A 15,446-nucleotide genomic window follows, 5' to 3' on the forward strand; every position below is an offset into this window, starting at 1 on the left:
TTCTTGAAAGCAAAATGAATATTGAAAGGAAAATTGGCTTGATTTGCACTAACTTGGTGTTTGATGCTTTCTCTCTTGTTTCTCTATAATTTCTTGTTGATCAAGGGCTTCAGAACTTGTTTAAATATACCTTGAATCTCTTCTGAACGTTGGGGATGATTAGTGAAGATCATATAGCCGTTTTAGTGTGAAAACAATTAATAAAACAGTTTGGAGCGTGGGGGGAATCGGTACCCCCTATGGGGAATCAGTTCTCTAAGTGTAAAATTCAAATATTTCGACCGTTGAACAGGGGGGAATCGATACCCCCTATGGGGGAATCGGTTCCCTCCGAGCATTCTGGAAATCTCGGAGCCAAACCATTCAGGGGGAATCGGTACCCCCTTGGGGGGGAATCGGTTCCCTTTGAGCAATCTGGAATTTTTGGCTTTGAAATGGTTCGAAATACTTTGAAAGATTATTTTGAAATTGTTTTAAGATTAAAACTTAATTTTACACTTAAGTAAGGATTAAAATGATTTTTGAAATATTTTGAGTAATGTTTTGATATTCGAATAATTATATCGAATATACTTAGAAAATCATTTTGGAAAATCTTAAAATTCATTTAACTTAATTTGTTATATCGAAATATCAAAATGTTTTCAACAATCTCCCCCTTTTTGATATAACAAAACATTTTAGTAATTTTAAGATTTTGAAATTACTCCCCCTTACTTTAACACTTCTCCTATTTATCATTTTAAAAAACACACTTAAAACACACTTCTCCTCCTTTTTGTTAAATCAAAAAGATTCAAATAAACGTGAAAAATATTAAGCCAATTGATTAGGTATATGTATGCATAAGCTGCTAAGATCACAATTAAGAGAAACGTTAGCCATTAGTTCCGTAATCAATATTCATAAATAATGTGATATGGTAAAATTGGTCATATTACTAATAATGATGTAAATGATGCAAAAATAAATAAAGCACACTAAACATATAAGTTCAAACCATCCATAAATCCAAACAAATTCACAATCCTCAAATTCAAACATCCCAAAATATTCAAAATGTTAAAACAATAAGTTTGGAAAACAAAGTAAAACATTTAATCATATATCCAGATTAGGAGGAGGAAAACGAGCTCGCATAGCGGCCATTTCGTTAGTGAGGTCATTAATACGTGCGTTGGTTGCTTCATTATTTGCACGCATTTCCCGAAGAATTTCTAATTGTTGAGCTCCCATTGTGGATAAATGGGACTCTATAGAAATAAAGCGTGAATCCATGGTCGCATATCGGTAATCAAATGTCTCCATAAAAGATTGAAAATATGGAGGCATTTGAGTCGATTGTTGTGCTTGCTCTTCGAGCTGCTCCTCGGCCTGCTCAGGTTCAGCTTCAGCTTCATCGATGTCTCGCATTAGTTGCTCAAGCTCGAGATCTTCGTCAGCTTCGGGTGGAGCTTGTGAAGAACTAGCTCCCGGAGTAGTTGCAAAAGATCAAACCCATTCCCCGGTTTCCTTATCCTTAATCCATCCCGCTCTCGTTAAGGAAAGAAGGTTAATTTGTTTCTTAAGAGGAAAAACGGCATCTAGACCGACTCTAAGCCCAGCTTTGGAAAACAGATTACTCAAAATACAACCGTAAACGAAGAGATGAACATAGTTTTTTATTATGAACAAGATTTACAGTTTCAACAATTTCAGCAAAAATAATCTGAGGTAGGTTGATTTTAATATTGTTTTCGAAACAATGTAACCACCAAAGATCTAAGGCTCTAAGAGTAGAATAACGACCTCCAGATGGTCGAAACCACCAAGAAATCATTAGATGAAGAAAACGTTCATGAAGGTCTAGGACACTTGCACTATCCCTTCTTTTATAACGAGATCCTAAAACCTGTTTTTCATTTGAAATCCCTCCATTATCTAATCCGAATGTATTGGCTATGTAAGCCGAGTCAATATATAAGAATTGTCCTAGAAGGTAGGAACGAATTCCTATGGTTTCGGTTTCAGTTTGGTCTTTAACACAAACGGCATTAGAATAGAAAATACGAACAAGTTGATGGTAAACGATGGGTTCAAGGTCAAAGAGTTTATCAAATTTCCACTCTTGTAAAAGAGGAAGATATTTAAAATTGATAGCTAACATAGCTTGACGAGAAGGAATACGTTCTTCCCGGATTTTGTAAGAGTCGAAATATTGATAATACCAAAAACGATGATTTCTAGGACCAGGATGATTGAAACACGAATTTTGGATAGTCAAATTAGGATCAATAGGATTAGGATTAGAAATTGGAATAGGTGGAGGATTTGGAGGTGGATTTGGTTGTCGGTGTGAACGACTAGATGAAGACCTAGCACGTTTAGGATTAGACATGGTGAAGGAAATCGGAATAGATTGGATAACCTGCAATTTTAAAATCAAATGTATGCAATTTAATTAATCCCAAAACTCAATTGAGTCCTCAATATTTCAAGGTTCTCTAAATCAATCCTAATGGGCAAAGTTTTTGAAAAACTTTTGAAAAATATGGTTTTGAGAAATAATATATGTATAGTTTTCATAACAACAACATAATTTAATCAAAACACAATGATTTGAAAAACAACAAATTTTTTTTTTAATTTCGAAAATTTAAAAATTTTGAAAAATTCTTGTGTTTTTGATGAAATTAGTTGTAACATCTAGTTTCTAATCACTAAACAATCAATGTCCGATCACTATTTCAACCTAGAACTAATTAAAACTAATCCTATGTTCAAAAACAATGAAGTAGAGAGTTTAGAAAAATTTACCTTGAAAGATGAAGATTGAGGGGATTTAGATGTTGTTTGCACGATTTTAATGATGATTGCAAGTTTCGGAGATGATATTTGAAGTGATTTCCGATTAAAATCAATGATTTGAGGCAAGAATGGAGATTTGAGTGTTTGAGGGAGAGAAACGGTGGAATAGGTTTTGGGGTTTTGGGTGTTCTTGCCCGATTTTAACAGAACCCCAGGGGGTATTGATTCCCCTGTGGGGAGAATCGGTTCCCCTTCAAAGGGGGAATCGGTTGCCTCATGGGGGGATCGATTCCCTATGCACCAAAATGCTAAAATTCGACTTTTAAGCACATAAAATGCTAAATTAATCTTCTATAGTGGTATAGGCAACTCATATATTGAAAAATAATTATGTTCAAACAATTAAATTAATCTTTAAACATTATTTGAACATAAAATTAATTTTCACTAAGAATCATAAACTCCCCCTAACTAATAGCAAGAATGCAATCAAAAATTATTATTATAAGCATTTTTCAGTATTTATTAAAAGTGCTAAATTATTTTAAACACTAAGTGAAGATAGGTTAGTTAAACCTAATTCTCTTCTAAGTGTCCAAAACTTTTCCTTGTCTAAGGGTTTTGTAAAGATATCCTCTAATTGATGCAAAGTATCAACATATTCTAGAACTACATCTTCCTTAGTGACATGGTCTCTAATTAAGTGATGTCTTATTTCAATGTGCTTAGTTCTAGAGTGTTGGATGGGATTTTTAGTGAGACAAATAGCATTAGTATTGTCACACTTGATAGGAATGGTACCTACTTCAATTCCATAATCAAAAAGTTGTTGTTTCATCCATAAAACTTGTGCACAACAACTACCGGCTGAAATGTATTACGCTTCAGTGGTAGATAATGCAACACAATTTTGCTTATTTGAAAACCAAGAAATCAGCATATTTCCAAGGAATTGACAATTACCGGAGGTGCTTTTCCTATCTAATTTGCATCCTCCATAATCTGCATCAGAAAAAGCATGCAAGCTAAAGCTAGAGTCTCTAGGATACCAAAGTCCTAAACTAGGAGTGTCCTTAAGGTATCTAAAGATTCTCTTAACAGCTAGTAAATGTGATTCCTTAGGACATTATTAAAATCTAGCACATAAGCAAACACTAAACATAATGTCCGGTCTACTTGCAGTTAGATAAAGCAAAGAGCCAATCATTGACCTATATAATTTAACATCTACACATTTACCTCCTTCATCTAAGTCAAGCTTTGTTGAAGAGCTCATTGGAGTGTCATGAGGTTTCCCATTTTCCAGTCCAAACTTCTTGAGCATATCTTTGACGTACTTAGCTTGATTAATGAAGATGCCATCTTTTCTTTGCTTGATTTGGAGTCCCAAGAAAAATGAGAGCTCCCCCATCATGCTCATCTCGAACTCACTTTGCATTAGCTTAGAAAATTCTTGGCAAAGAACATCATTAGTAGAACCAAATATTATATCATCAACATAACTTTGAACTACTAATAAATCTTTACCTTTTCTCTTTAAAAACAATGTAGTGTCAACATTTCCTTTTGAAAAACCTTTTTCAATTAAAAAATTTGACAATCTTTCATACCAAGCTCTAGGAGCTTGTTTTAAACCATAAAGAGCTTTTGTCAATTTTAAAACATGATCCGGAAAATTTGAATCTTCAAAACCTGGAGGTTGTTCCACATACATTTCTTCCTTTATAAAACCATTTAAAAATGCACTTTTAACATCCATTTGATATAATTTAAATTCATTGAAACATGCAAATGCTAATAACATTCTAATTGCTTCCATCCTAGCTACGGGAGCGTATGTTTCATCATAGTCTATGCATTCTTCTTGAGTATAGCCTTGAGCAACAAGTCTAGCCTTGTTCCTCACTATATTACCACTTTCATCAAGTTTATTTCTAAAAACCCATCTAGTACCTACAGTAGATTTATTACTAGGCCTTTCAACTAATGTACATACTTTACTTCTCTCAAATTGATTTAATTCTTCTTGCATAGCCATAATCCAATGTTCATCTTTTAATGTTTCTTTGATGTTCTTAGGCTCTATGCATGAAATAAATGCAACATAATTACAGATATTTCTAAGAGAAGATTGAGTAGTTACCCCTTTTGATAGATCACCTATAATTTCACCATCCTTGACATAGTTGTACTCTCTTGGAAAAGATACTTCCCTTTCTTCAATGGTTGGATTCTCGAGGGGATCATGAGTTTCCTCATCTTTTGTTTCTTCCTTTGATGATGATTCTCCAACGTCATGTCTAACGTCATTTGCTTGTACAATACCTACACCATCATTAACAGAAGAATCCTTCCTCGGAAGGGGATTATCATCGAAAACAACATGTATAGACTCTTCTACAACTAAAGTTCTTTTATTAATACACGATAAGCTTTAGAATTTAAGGAATAACCCAGAAAAATTCCTTCATCACTTTTAGCATCAAATTTGCCAAGGTTTTCTTTACCGTTGTTTAAAACAAAACATTTACATCCAAAAGGATGAAAATAGCTAATGTTAGGTTTTTTATTTTTGAGAATTTCATATGGAGTTTTCTTTAAAATTGGCCTAATCATTACTCGATTTACAACATAACAAGCGGTATTTGTGGCTTCCGCCCAAACATATTTTGGCAAATTATTTTCACAAAGCATGGTTCTAGCCATTTCTTCTAAAGTTCGATTTTTCCTCTCAACAACTCCATTTTGTTGAGGGGTTCTAGGTGCTGAAAAATTATGGCTAATACCATTAGAATTACAAAACTCAATAAATCCAAGATTTTCAAATTCAGTTCCATGATCACTCCTAACACTAGTTATAGAGTAACCTTTTTCATTTTGGATTATTTTTGAAAATGTGATGAAATGCTCTAATGCTTCATCTTTAGTACTTAAGAATAGAACCCAAGTGTATCTAGAATAGTCATCTACCAAGACAAATGCATATTGTTTTCCTCCCAAGCTAGTAGTTCTAGTTGGCCCAAAAAGATCTAAATGGATCAGTTGTAATACTCTACTAGTTGATACATCATTAATAGATTTAAAAGAAACTCGTTTTTGTTTTCCTTTAGCACAAGCATCACAGATTTTATCATTATCAAATTTAAGCTTAGGCAACCCTCTTACTAAGTCTCATTGAATTAACCGTTGCAAAACACTCATACTAGCATGACCTAGTCTCCTATGCCATAACCAACTATCATGCTCATCCTTAGCAACTAGGCATAAATTAGTCATATCAATAGAATCTAAATGCACCATGTAAATGTTTCCTATTCTATGACCAACAAGCATAATCTGATTAGATGCAATGTCAATGACTTTACAACCATTAATTTCAAATAAGACATTGAATCCTTTATCGCATAATTGACTAATACTCAATAGATTATACTTTAATCCATTCACATATAAAACATTCTTAATTTGTATGGAAGAGGTATTACCTATTGTACCAATACCTTCAATGTGACCTTTTGAATTGTCTCCAAAAGTCACTTCTCCTCCATTTTTGGCGTTAAGCTCAATGAACCGGCTTTTGTCTCCGGTCATATGTCTTGATGAGCATCCACTATCAAGGTACCATGAATTTGAATTTGTTTCCCGTGCCTTGTAGCAATGCTCCTTTTCCTACAAACATAGATTAATTTTTGATTTTTGGTACCCAAATTCTTTTGGGTCCATATTCATTAGTTTCCAAAATCCTAGTCCCCTTAGGTATCCATTTGTGTAGGATATTTTTATCTTTAGTAGTAATGAGTTCTTTAGGAACCCACATACTTCTAATGATTTTTCCATTAGAGGTTTTTTGGGGACCTCTATGATTGTAGTTTCTAAAACTTTTTCTAACAAAGTTGGATTTTGAATTTCCACCTTTTTCAAAATGTTTTGTTCCAACTTTATCAAAAGAAGTTTTAAGATCATCAATTTTCTTTTGATGATCATCATTGATCTTTGAAAGTAAATTTTGACAATCTAAATTTTTCTTTTCAAACTCTTCTAGTTTGATTTGCAAATCTTTGATTTTACTTTCAAGATCGTTGTTGGTTTTGGATATGAGTTTGTTTTCATTTTTCAATTTTGAAACATCATTTTTATATTTTAAAAATAATTTCTCATAATCCGAAACCAACCCATTGTACTCCTCAAATAACTCATCATAAGATAAATTATCAAAATCGGATGAGTTAGAGGTTACCTTAGAATCTTCCCCGAATGTCATCAAGCACAAGTTTGCTACTTCTTGTTCCTCTTCATCGGAACTTTCTTCATCGCTCCATGTAGCCACATGAGCCTTGTGCTTATTCTTTGATTGACCCTTTTTCTTCAATTGTGGGCAATCATATTTGACATGCCCCGGCTTTTTGCATTCATAGCAAATGATTGGGTCCTTCTCTTTTGGTTCATTTTTGAGGCCTTCGTTTCGTTTGAATTTTCTTCCTTGGTAAGGTCTCATCATTTTTCTGAACCGTTTGGCAAACAATGCCATTTCCTCGTCATCATCATCATTATTAGAATCACTCTCATCTTTTGTGGATTTGAGAGCAACTGCAATATTTTTCTTCTTCTCCTTTTCCTTGGGTTTCTCTTCAACTTTATCAAGGTCCACCTCATCTTCAAGCATCATCTCATGAGTGAGGAGTGAACCGATAAGTTCTTCAAGAGTTAAGGACGATAGGTCCTTAGACTCGATGATTGCCGTCTTCTTTGATTGCCATGATTTTGGAAGGGAGTAGACTAACTTCCTCACAAACTTTTCATTTGAGATGATCTCTCCATATGATTTGAGACCATTGACAATCGTTGAAAATCTATCCGTCATAGCTTTGATGTCTTCATTTGGTTTCATCCTGAAATTTTCATAGCTATGCGTTAGAATACTAATTTTTGATTTCTTTACCTCATTTGTACCTTCATGTGTGACTTGAAGCTTGTCCCATATTTCTTTGGCGGTTGTACACGATGAAACTCTTCCGTATTCATCTGGTCCAAGAGCACAAAAAATATTATGGATGGCTTTGGAGTTGAGCTGGAACATTCTTGTCTCTCATTCACTCCACAACCTTGGATGAGTGAGAGGTTTGATGTATCCTTCTTCTACAGCATTCCATGCTCCCATGTCACTTGCTTGAATGAAGTACATCATTCTATTCTTCCAATAGGCACAGTTAGCTCCATTGAAGAAAGGAGGCTTATTGACGGGCATCGAATGGAGACCGGAGTCGAAGTTTGAAGCGGAGGCCATTGATGACTTTAATAATTGATATAACTCTTCCCGAATCGACTCAAGAGACGATTAAACCTTCAAATGAGTTAGGCTCTGATACCAATTGTTGAGTTAATCGATCGACGGAATCGGCCAAGAGGGGGGTGAATTGGCAATTAAAAAATTTCGTGGAAGCTTTTGCAGAAAAATTGAAAGTAATTGCACAGCGATTTACAGTGGTTCGACTTTCTCAAACAAAGTCTACGTCCACTACCTTAGCTATCCACACTAAGGATTTTCCAACAAATTCACTAATTTGTTCTTTCTTTTGAGGCCAAAGAGATAACCTTACAAAATCCCTCAAGAGTATACCCCAACTCTTGAGAACACTCTTTTTCCCAAAGAGAAGATTACAAATTTGCAAACTTACAAGAAAACCTCACAAGGTAAGATGTTTGCACAATTCTAGAACAAGAAAAGAACACTCAAAGATAATTACAAATGAGCACAAATGGTGTTCTTGAAAGCAAAATGAATATTGAAAGGAAAATTGGCTTGATTTGTACAAACTTGGTGTTTGATGCTTTCTCTCTTGTTTCTCTATAATTTCTTGTTGATCAAGGGCTTCAGAACTTGTTTAAATACACATTGAATCTCTTCTGAACATTGGGGATGATTACTGAAGATCATATAGCCGTTTTAGTGTGAAAACAATTAATAAAACAGTTTGGAGCGTGGGGGAATCGGTACCCCCTATGGGGAATCGGTTCCCTAAGTGTAAAATTCAAATATTTCGACTGTTGAACAGGGGGGAATCGGTTCTCTCCGAGCATTCTGGAAATCTCGGAGCCAAACCATTCAGGGGGGAATCGGTACCCCCTTGGGGGGGGGAATCGCTTCCCTCTGAGCAATCTGGAATTTTTGGCTTTGAAATGGTTCGAAATACTTTGAAAGATTATTTTGAAATTGTTTTAAGATTAAAACTTAATTTTACACTTAAGTAAGGATTAAAATGATTTTTGAAATATTTTGAGTAATGTTTTGATATTCGAATAATTATATCGAATATACTTAGAAAATCATTTTGGAAAATCTTAAAATTCATTTAACTTAATTTGTTATATTGAAATATCAAAATGTTTTCAACAATTATCAATCATTAAGAGTATTTAGTACATATACTACCACTTATGAGTACCCTAGATTAATAAAAAAAAATTATTCCAATACTATGAAACACTATATTTTTAACATATTCTAGTGGATACTGTAATAAACACTTTAGTTAAAAAAATATTTTCTTTACCCTTTGCATGAATAACTTTAGTTCAACCTCCTTGGCTCCTCGTTTTTAATGCTCGGATGTTGCAAAAGGAGTTCACCGCAGCCAGGAACCACACTCTAGGGCGAACAGGTAGAAGGTCCCCCCTCCCGATAAGACTGATTCATGTTTCAGAGGCTCGTTGGTTACCCTCGATCCTGGTTATGTCAAAATCAATGTCGAAGGAACTTTTGACCCTCAGCGCCGGTTGGCTACCATTGGTATTATTTCATGGGATTCTGCAGGCGGAGGTATGGCTATGGCGCCTTCCCTTTGCATTGAGGCGGGTCTGGCTGAGATCCATGCTATAATTGTTGGATTGAAATTTGCTCAGGAGAACCATTGGCAACAAGTTATTTTTTAGACTGATTTGACAACGATGACTAATGGATTAACTCTTGACATGGTAAACCTGTCCACTTTCTGCTTTCACACATCTTAAAGCTCGTTTCATCTTAATGCATTGTTCAAAGTTGTATTTATCCCACGTTCATGTAATAAGGTGGCCCATGACTTAACTACATGAGCCTTTTGAACTGGGAATGCGTTGTTCTTTGACTCGATTTATCTCGAGATTATTATTTCTGTTGTAATTAATGATATTGATTATGGGCAATAAATCTCGTGGGCACTCTTTTCCCTTACGAGCGTTGGAAGGAATTTTTAATGAGATATTTTTTCTGAAAAGAAAATAGAGAAAAAAAGTTTACGATACGAGTTTTGCAATTTATTTGGGCCTTTTAGGCTTTTTTTGGACCTTTATTTATTTATTTATTTATTTATTTTAATTTTTAATTTTGTTTGGATCTGATTTTCTCCTCTCTCTCGCGTGCATGTCCCTCAACAAAAACCAATTAGGCTTTTCTTCTAACAAAGAAGAGCTCTCTCTCTCTCTCTCTCTCAAAGTACCCAACATTTCAATACCAAAAAAAAAAACCAAATAAAACAAGAAAAAAAATCATAAAACAGGTAGAAAAAAAAAACTGGGATTAAACCTTTGCTTACTTCCGCTGCTTATCTCTTTAATCTTTGATTTTATAATCTAATATTTTTATTAATTTGAGAGAAAAAAGAAAGAAACGATATTGTTCCTTCCTATAATGCCCAATTTGTTTCGGGCTAGGTAATAATCTATCTAGTCTTCCCGATTACCATCGAATTTTGTTTTATTTCGAAAACTGATTTCGGGTTCTTTTGTTTATCGGTCACGCTTTGAATCGAAGCTTTCTTTTTTGGCTTTTGATCGATACCCATTTACTCTTATGGTACTCAGAAGTCTTTAAGTTTCTATTTTGAAAAACTTTTTTAGGGCTTATTTTTCTTTTTATTCAATCGTTGGATAAAATTGGGGTTTTCTTAAAGTTTTCTATTTTTGTATAATGGGTGCTTGGTGTTTGCTCAGTTGGAGTTTTTGTTTGATTGTATATTTTTCTTTCTAGGTTTTTCATCCGGATCAACGGATTGGGGGAATTTCCCGAATTGGGAACTGATTAGGGTTCTGCTCAGAGTATGAATGAGCTCAACCTCTCGTTTTTTGCAGTATCGGATTGAGGAGCTATTTCTCTCGAGCTTTGGTTTTTAAACAGATTGTTAAGGGAAATGGTGATTGGAAAGCTTTTGGATATGGAAGAAGATTGCTTTCGTGATTAATTGCGTAGATTGTGATTCAAAAGCTTGAGGATTTAGTTGGTTTAGACAAAAGTGTGTTTGGGTTTTTAGTGATATTTTTATGTGGTTGATCTCAGTTGGTGGATGATTTTGGCATTGGGTTGTTTTGTTGGGAGAAGAAGTTGATGATTCTTTATCGTGCTGCAAACAGCAAAGCGTGTTAGATTTTACTGGACTATTTTGTTTCTTAAAATACCCATTTGGTTTATGATAGATTTTGAGCTAGAATTCTTGATCAGAAGAGCATTTCTTTAAGTTATATTTCTATTTTGGGGCATTGTTGAAGTAGCTTAGGGTAAGATAAGAGTAGGCTTAGCAGTGATTGGAGACTTTGCTGTGGTGATTTTGTCATTCGAAGTGATTTGTTTAGTGTTAGATAGTTGAATTGGGGTTACATTTGAGGTTAGGGAGATTAAAGAGCTTGGTGGATTTAGGAACTCTTTTGAGCTATCGAGAGTGACAGGGAGTTCATGGGGGAACATTGAAGCTGGAAATGTATGCAGGGATATGGTGCATGGATAGGAGCATAGTTACTTCTTGTTCCCTTTACGGAACATTGCTACTGGAAGATAATCCAAGTGTTTTTGCGTTCGGAAGGCATTATCGTTTAGTGTTCTAAACTTCTGTGAAATGTCGCGTTGCTTTCCTTTCCCACCACCAGGATATGAAAAGAAGGCTAGGACTGATGATGTGAACTTGCTAAATAAGGTTAACACCATTTGCTTGTATTCTGCACCATTATTATGGTAGAATCAGCACACATCAGTATCATGACGAGAACAAATTCCTTGATATCTGAATTGGATTTGAGCTTGTGCTGTTCTGTTTTTATTTCCATGCAATGTTAAATTCTTTATAAAGTTTTTTGTCGTCTTCTCTGAAAATGTATTTTATGTATGCATAATCTTCTGTGACTACTTTTACTGAGAATTCAGTAATGCCATGCCTTGCTGAATGAAGCATGTATATAGTTTCATGTATTAGGTTGATAGGTTGTATATCATGAACATATCATTTAGGAATGGAGCCTTTATTTGAAATGAAATCTAAATGGAGCCTTATTGAAACGGTAGACTGGCATTGGTGGTGCTAATTTATTTACTCCCCATTAGGCGCTAGTTGTTATGCTTATGACTGAATGAACATCTCAATTGTTATTTCAATCTTATATGGTCTATATGAAAATGTCATGAATCATGATGATACATTTAATTCATGGAACAAAATTTTGCCAATACATTGTCGAATGAAAGATTAACTCGGGTTAATATCTCTCACCTTTTCTTTCCCCTCACTAGAGATCAGCTTCTACTAACTGATGTTTGACTTGCTCTATGGATCACACAAGAAAGAATTTTAATCTTTTTCTTCAGGATTTAGCGGATTTTTCAATCATCATTCTTAATGTGTTACTTTTACTTCTGTTCTTACTGAGGATGATGTTCTTGTTTTCAACCTTTGATAAGTGATGTCATCAGTGTGTAATCAAGCTTGGCCTAGGGTTTAGCTTCCCTCCACTAATTTTGTGCCCTTACTATTCAGTGCAAGTTACATCTCCATTTGCAAGCATGATTTTCATAATTCTTGAATGGCGCCCCCCACATTTGGCTGATTATGATTAATATATTGAGAAGTAATGGATGAAAAAATATTGGATAGAATATCAACCACGTCTCCTATTGGTTCGAGTATAAAGTTATTAACTAATTAAGAACACAAGCATTTACTTGGTGTCTGTTTTTACTATATCTGGAAGAATCGGTTTCTTCCTGAGTTTTGACATTCTTAATATCTGTTAGAATAGTTGACTCCATATGCACTTATGCTTGACATTCTTAAGATGGCTGTTAATGTTTTATCATATACCTTTAATTCTCACTGTCATAACCTTGATATATGATCGGCATGTAATATGTAGACCAAGTTATTTCCGTAGGTATCTTTATATCTGCACTGAAGATCTGTCTGGTAGTTTCGGATTTATGTTAATATTTTCTTTTGCATTTGATTTATTAATCTATATTTTGAAAATCTAAATTCTCAATTTTCAGGAGAAACAAGAAGAGAAGAGTCATAAGAAGGAGAAGAGGGACAAAGACAAGGGTAAGGAGGAGAAGAAGAAAGAAAAGAAAGAAAAAAAGGCTAAAGATAGAAGCGATGGAAAGCAAAGGGATAAGGATAAGAAAGACAAAAAGGAAAAAGACAGAGATAAAAAGAAGGAAAAGGGCCGAGATAAAGAAAAAGAAAAGGACAGAAGTAATAACTCCGAGGAAAAGAAATTTTCTGGTCATTCCGATGGTCAGAATGGGGAGAAAATCTCAGATGAGAAGAAACTTCCCGGAAAATCTGAAGGTCACAGTGGGGAGAAGTTTATCCAGAAAGAGAAGGATAGGGATAAAGATCGAAGCAGTTTGTCAGGTGAGAAGAAACTTGCTGGGCACATTTCAGGTTATAATGGAGAGAAGATTGGGCAGAATAGTCATTTGGCTGAAGATTTCCGGGATTATATATTTGTGCAGGAGTTGGCGGGGAGGGTCAGAGATGAAGGTGCAGGAGCTAGATGCGAATTGGTGGATAAGTTTACGGGCAGTGGACGGAAAAAGGATGAGGGAATGGTCAGTTTTGTGGCTAAGACTGCTAATAAATTGGCTGAAGAGAAGGAAAAGACCAAGAAAAGTGATGATAGGAAGTTCGATGTGCAAGGAATCATGGAGGAAACGAGAGCTGGTGGGAATGCTATGGTTTCGAATGTTTCTGCTGCAGATAAAGCTAGAGTTGAAGGGATCCCCAAACAAGTGGACAATATTGCTGAGAGGCGTGGGGAAGGGAAAGAAAAATGCAAAGAAAAAGGAGATGATAAAATCAGGGATAGGCGCAGGGATAAACACAGAGAGAAGAAAAGTCACAGGAAAGATAAGGATAGAGACAAAGCGAAGAAGGAGAAAGGTGAACATAGGAATTTGGACTTGGATAACTTAAATGGAAGCAAAAGAGATGACCCTCTGAGTACCATCAGTCTGAAAACGTTGCATCCTTCTAAGGAGGGAAACAAGGATGTCGTTGCTGAGGAAAATCTCCGAAAGCGGAAGGACTTGGAGAAAAACGGATTTTTTCATGGTGAGTTTTATACCATGATTGTATATACAATCCCGCTGATCACTTGAAAACATTTTTGGTGTTACTTTAGGTAGGTGATCACTTGAAACTTTGGTGCCTTTTATCTGTTAGAAAACCTGTGAACAAAATCGTGCTATTGCATTCATGGCTAAAATTTATCGATTTTTTTCTTAGAAGGGGACAGTTTGAAAGATCTATAACGGTGACAAGTACTGCTTTCTATTTTGTTTTTCTTGCAGTTGATGATGTTAGACCCAATAAGTTGCCCAAAATTTCTTGCTCTCAACTGTTGAGAAAGACACTGGAGTCTCGTCAAGCTCCCATTCCACTTACTTTAGATAGCAAGGGACCAGGAACCACTCCTAAAGTCGAGAATAAAGAATGCAAGGTGAATGGCATTGTTGAAGCTCAGTTGTCATCCGTCTCCCCAGCAAAGCATTTATCAAGTGCACAAACTAGTCAAATCGATGAAGTTTCTACCAAACCACCACATCCGGATTCTAAGTATTTGAGCCAGGTACTTACCGTGCCCAAAATGGAAGAATGGTCTGATTTTGATGAGCAATTGTGGTTATTTCAGAATACCGAATCTCAATCAAAGAAACCCAAGGTGGGATTTTCGGAGATTGACGAGCCACCACAAGTATGGGCAGAGGCTCTGCAGATAGATTCGGTTGATGTTTACGCTCTTCCATACGTTATTCCATATTGATTATCTTTATTAGTGGGCACATGGTTAACCTTCCTACACTGCAGCTGGGTTTTGCCCTTTGGGGCTGGGTTCTTTGTTTTTTCTATTCAGCGTTCTTTTGTTGTCGATCTCGAGTGTTGCAGTGAATGCTTTCAAACGACTGGCTGCCAAACTGATCTGTCTCGGCAACCATCACTCGGCCTCTTATCATGCCATTCCACCGCCTGGACGTGTAAGCTGCGTATTTGCATCCTGGCCCGAGAGACTACTAATTCATTCAATTCACACGAAGCGATGAAAGCACAACCGAACAAGGGTGCCTTAGGAAAAAGGTAATTTATAAGCATGTGCATTCTTATTCGAATTGCTTAAAGCTGATACGCTCTTTCTAATTGAGATTGTGAGAGAAACTAGCTGTGGGGTCTTTGCAATTCCACTGCAATTTTGATTTGTTACATAGAACTCTTATATTTAGAATAAAATGTAAGATAGGGGGAAAAGAAAGTAGTGGTATTCATTCATTCATTCACCTCTCCTGTTGCTTCTATGTTGCTTCGACTCTTCGTGCATGGATACGAGGATGTCTTTCAAAGATCTTTCGTATATATAATCACGGT

General features: G+C 35.5%; 1 protein-coding gene across 1 annotated transcript; it reads left to right on the forward strand.

The window, feature by feature from the left end:
* Positions 1 to 10,277: 10,277 nt before the first annotated feature.
* On the forward strand, positions 10,278 to 15,331 carry LOC120114173 (nipped-B-like protein B). Its single transcript, XM_039135168.1, has 4 exons — positions 10,278 to 10,476; positions 10,793 to 11,729; positions 13,073 to 14,138; positions 14,378 to 15,331. The coding sequence occupies exons 2-4, from the start codon at positions 11,652 to 11,654 to the stop codon at positions 14,848 to 14,850; spliced, it is 1,617 nt and encodes a 538-aa protein (XP_038991099.1). The 5' UTR covers positions 10,278 to 10,476; positions 10,793 to 11,651; the 3' UTR covers positions 14,851 to 15,331.
* The last annotated feature ends 115 nt before the right edge of the window (positions 15,332 to 15,446 follow it).

Source organism: Hibiscus syriacus, unplaced genomic scaffold (genome assembly GCF_006381635.1).
Source record: "Hibiscus syriacus cultivar Baekdansim isolate YM2019G1 unplaced genomic scaffold, ASM638163v2 tig00000778_pilon, whole genome shotgun sequence".
Lineage (NCBI taxonomy): Eukaryota > Viridiplantae > Streptophyta > Magnoliopsida > Malvales > Malvaceae > Hibiscus > Hibiscus syriacus.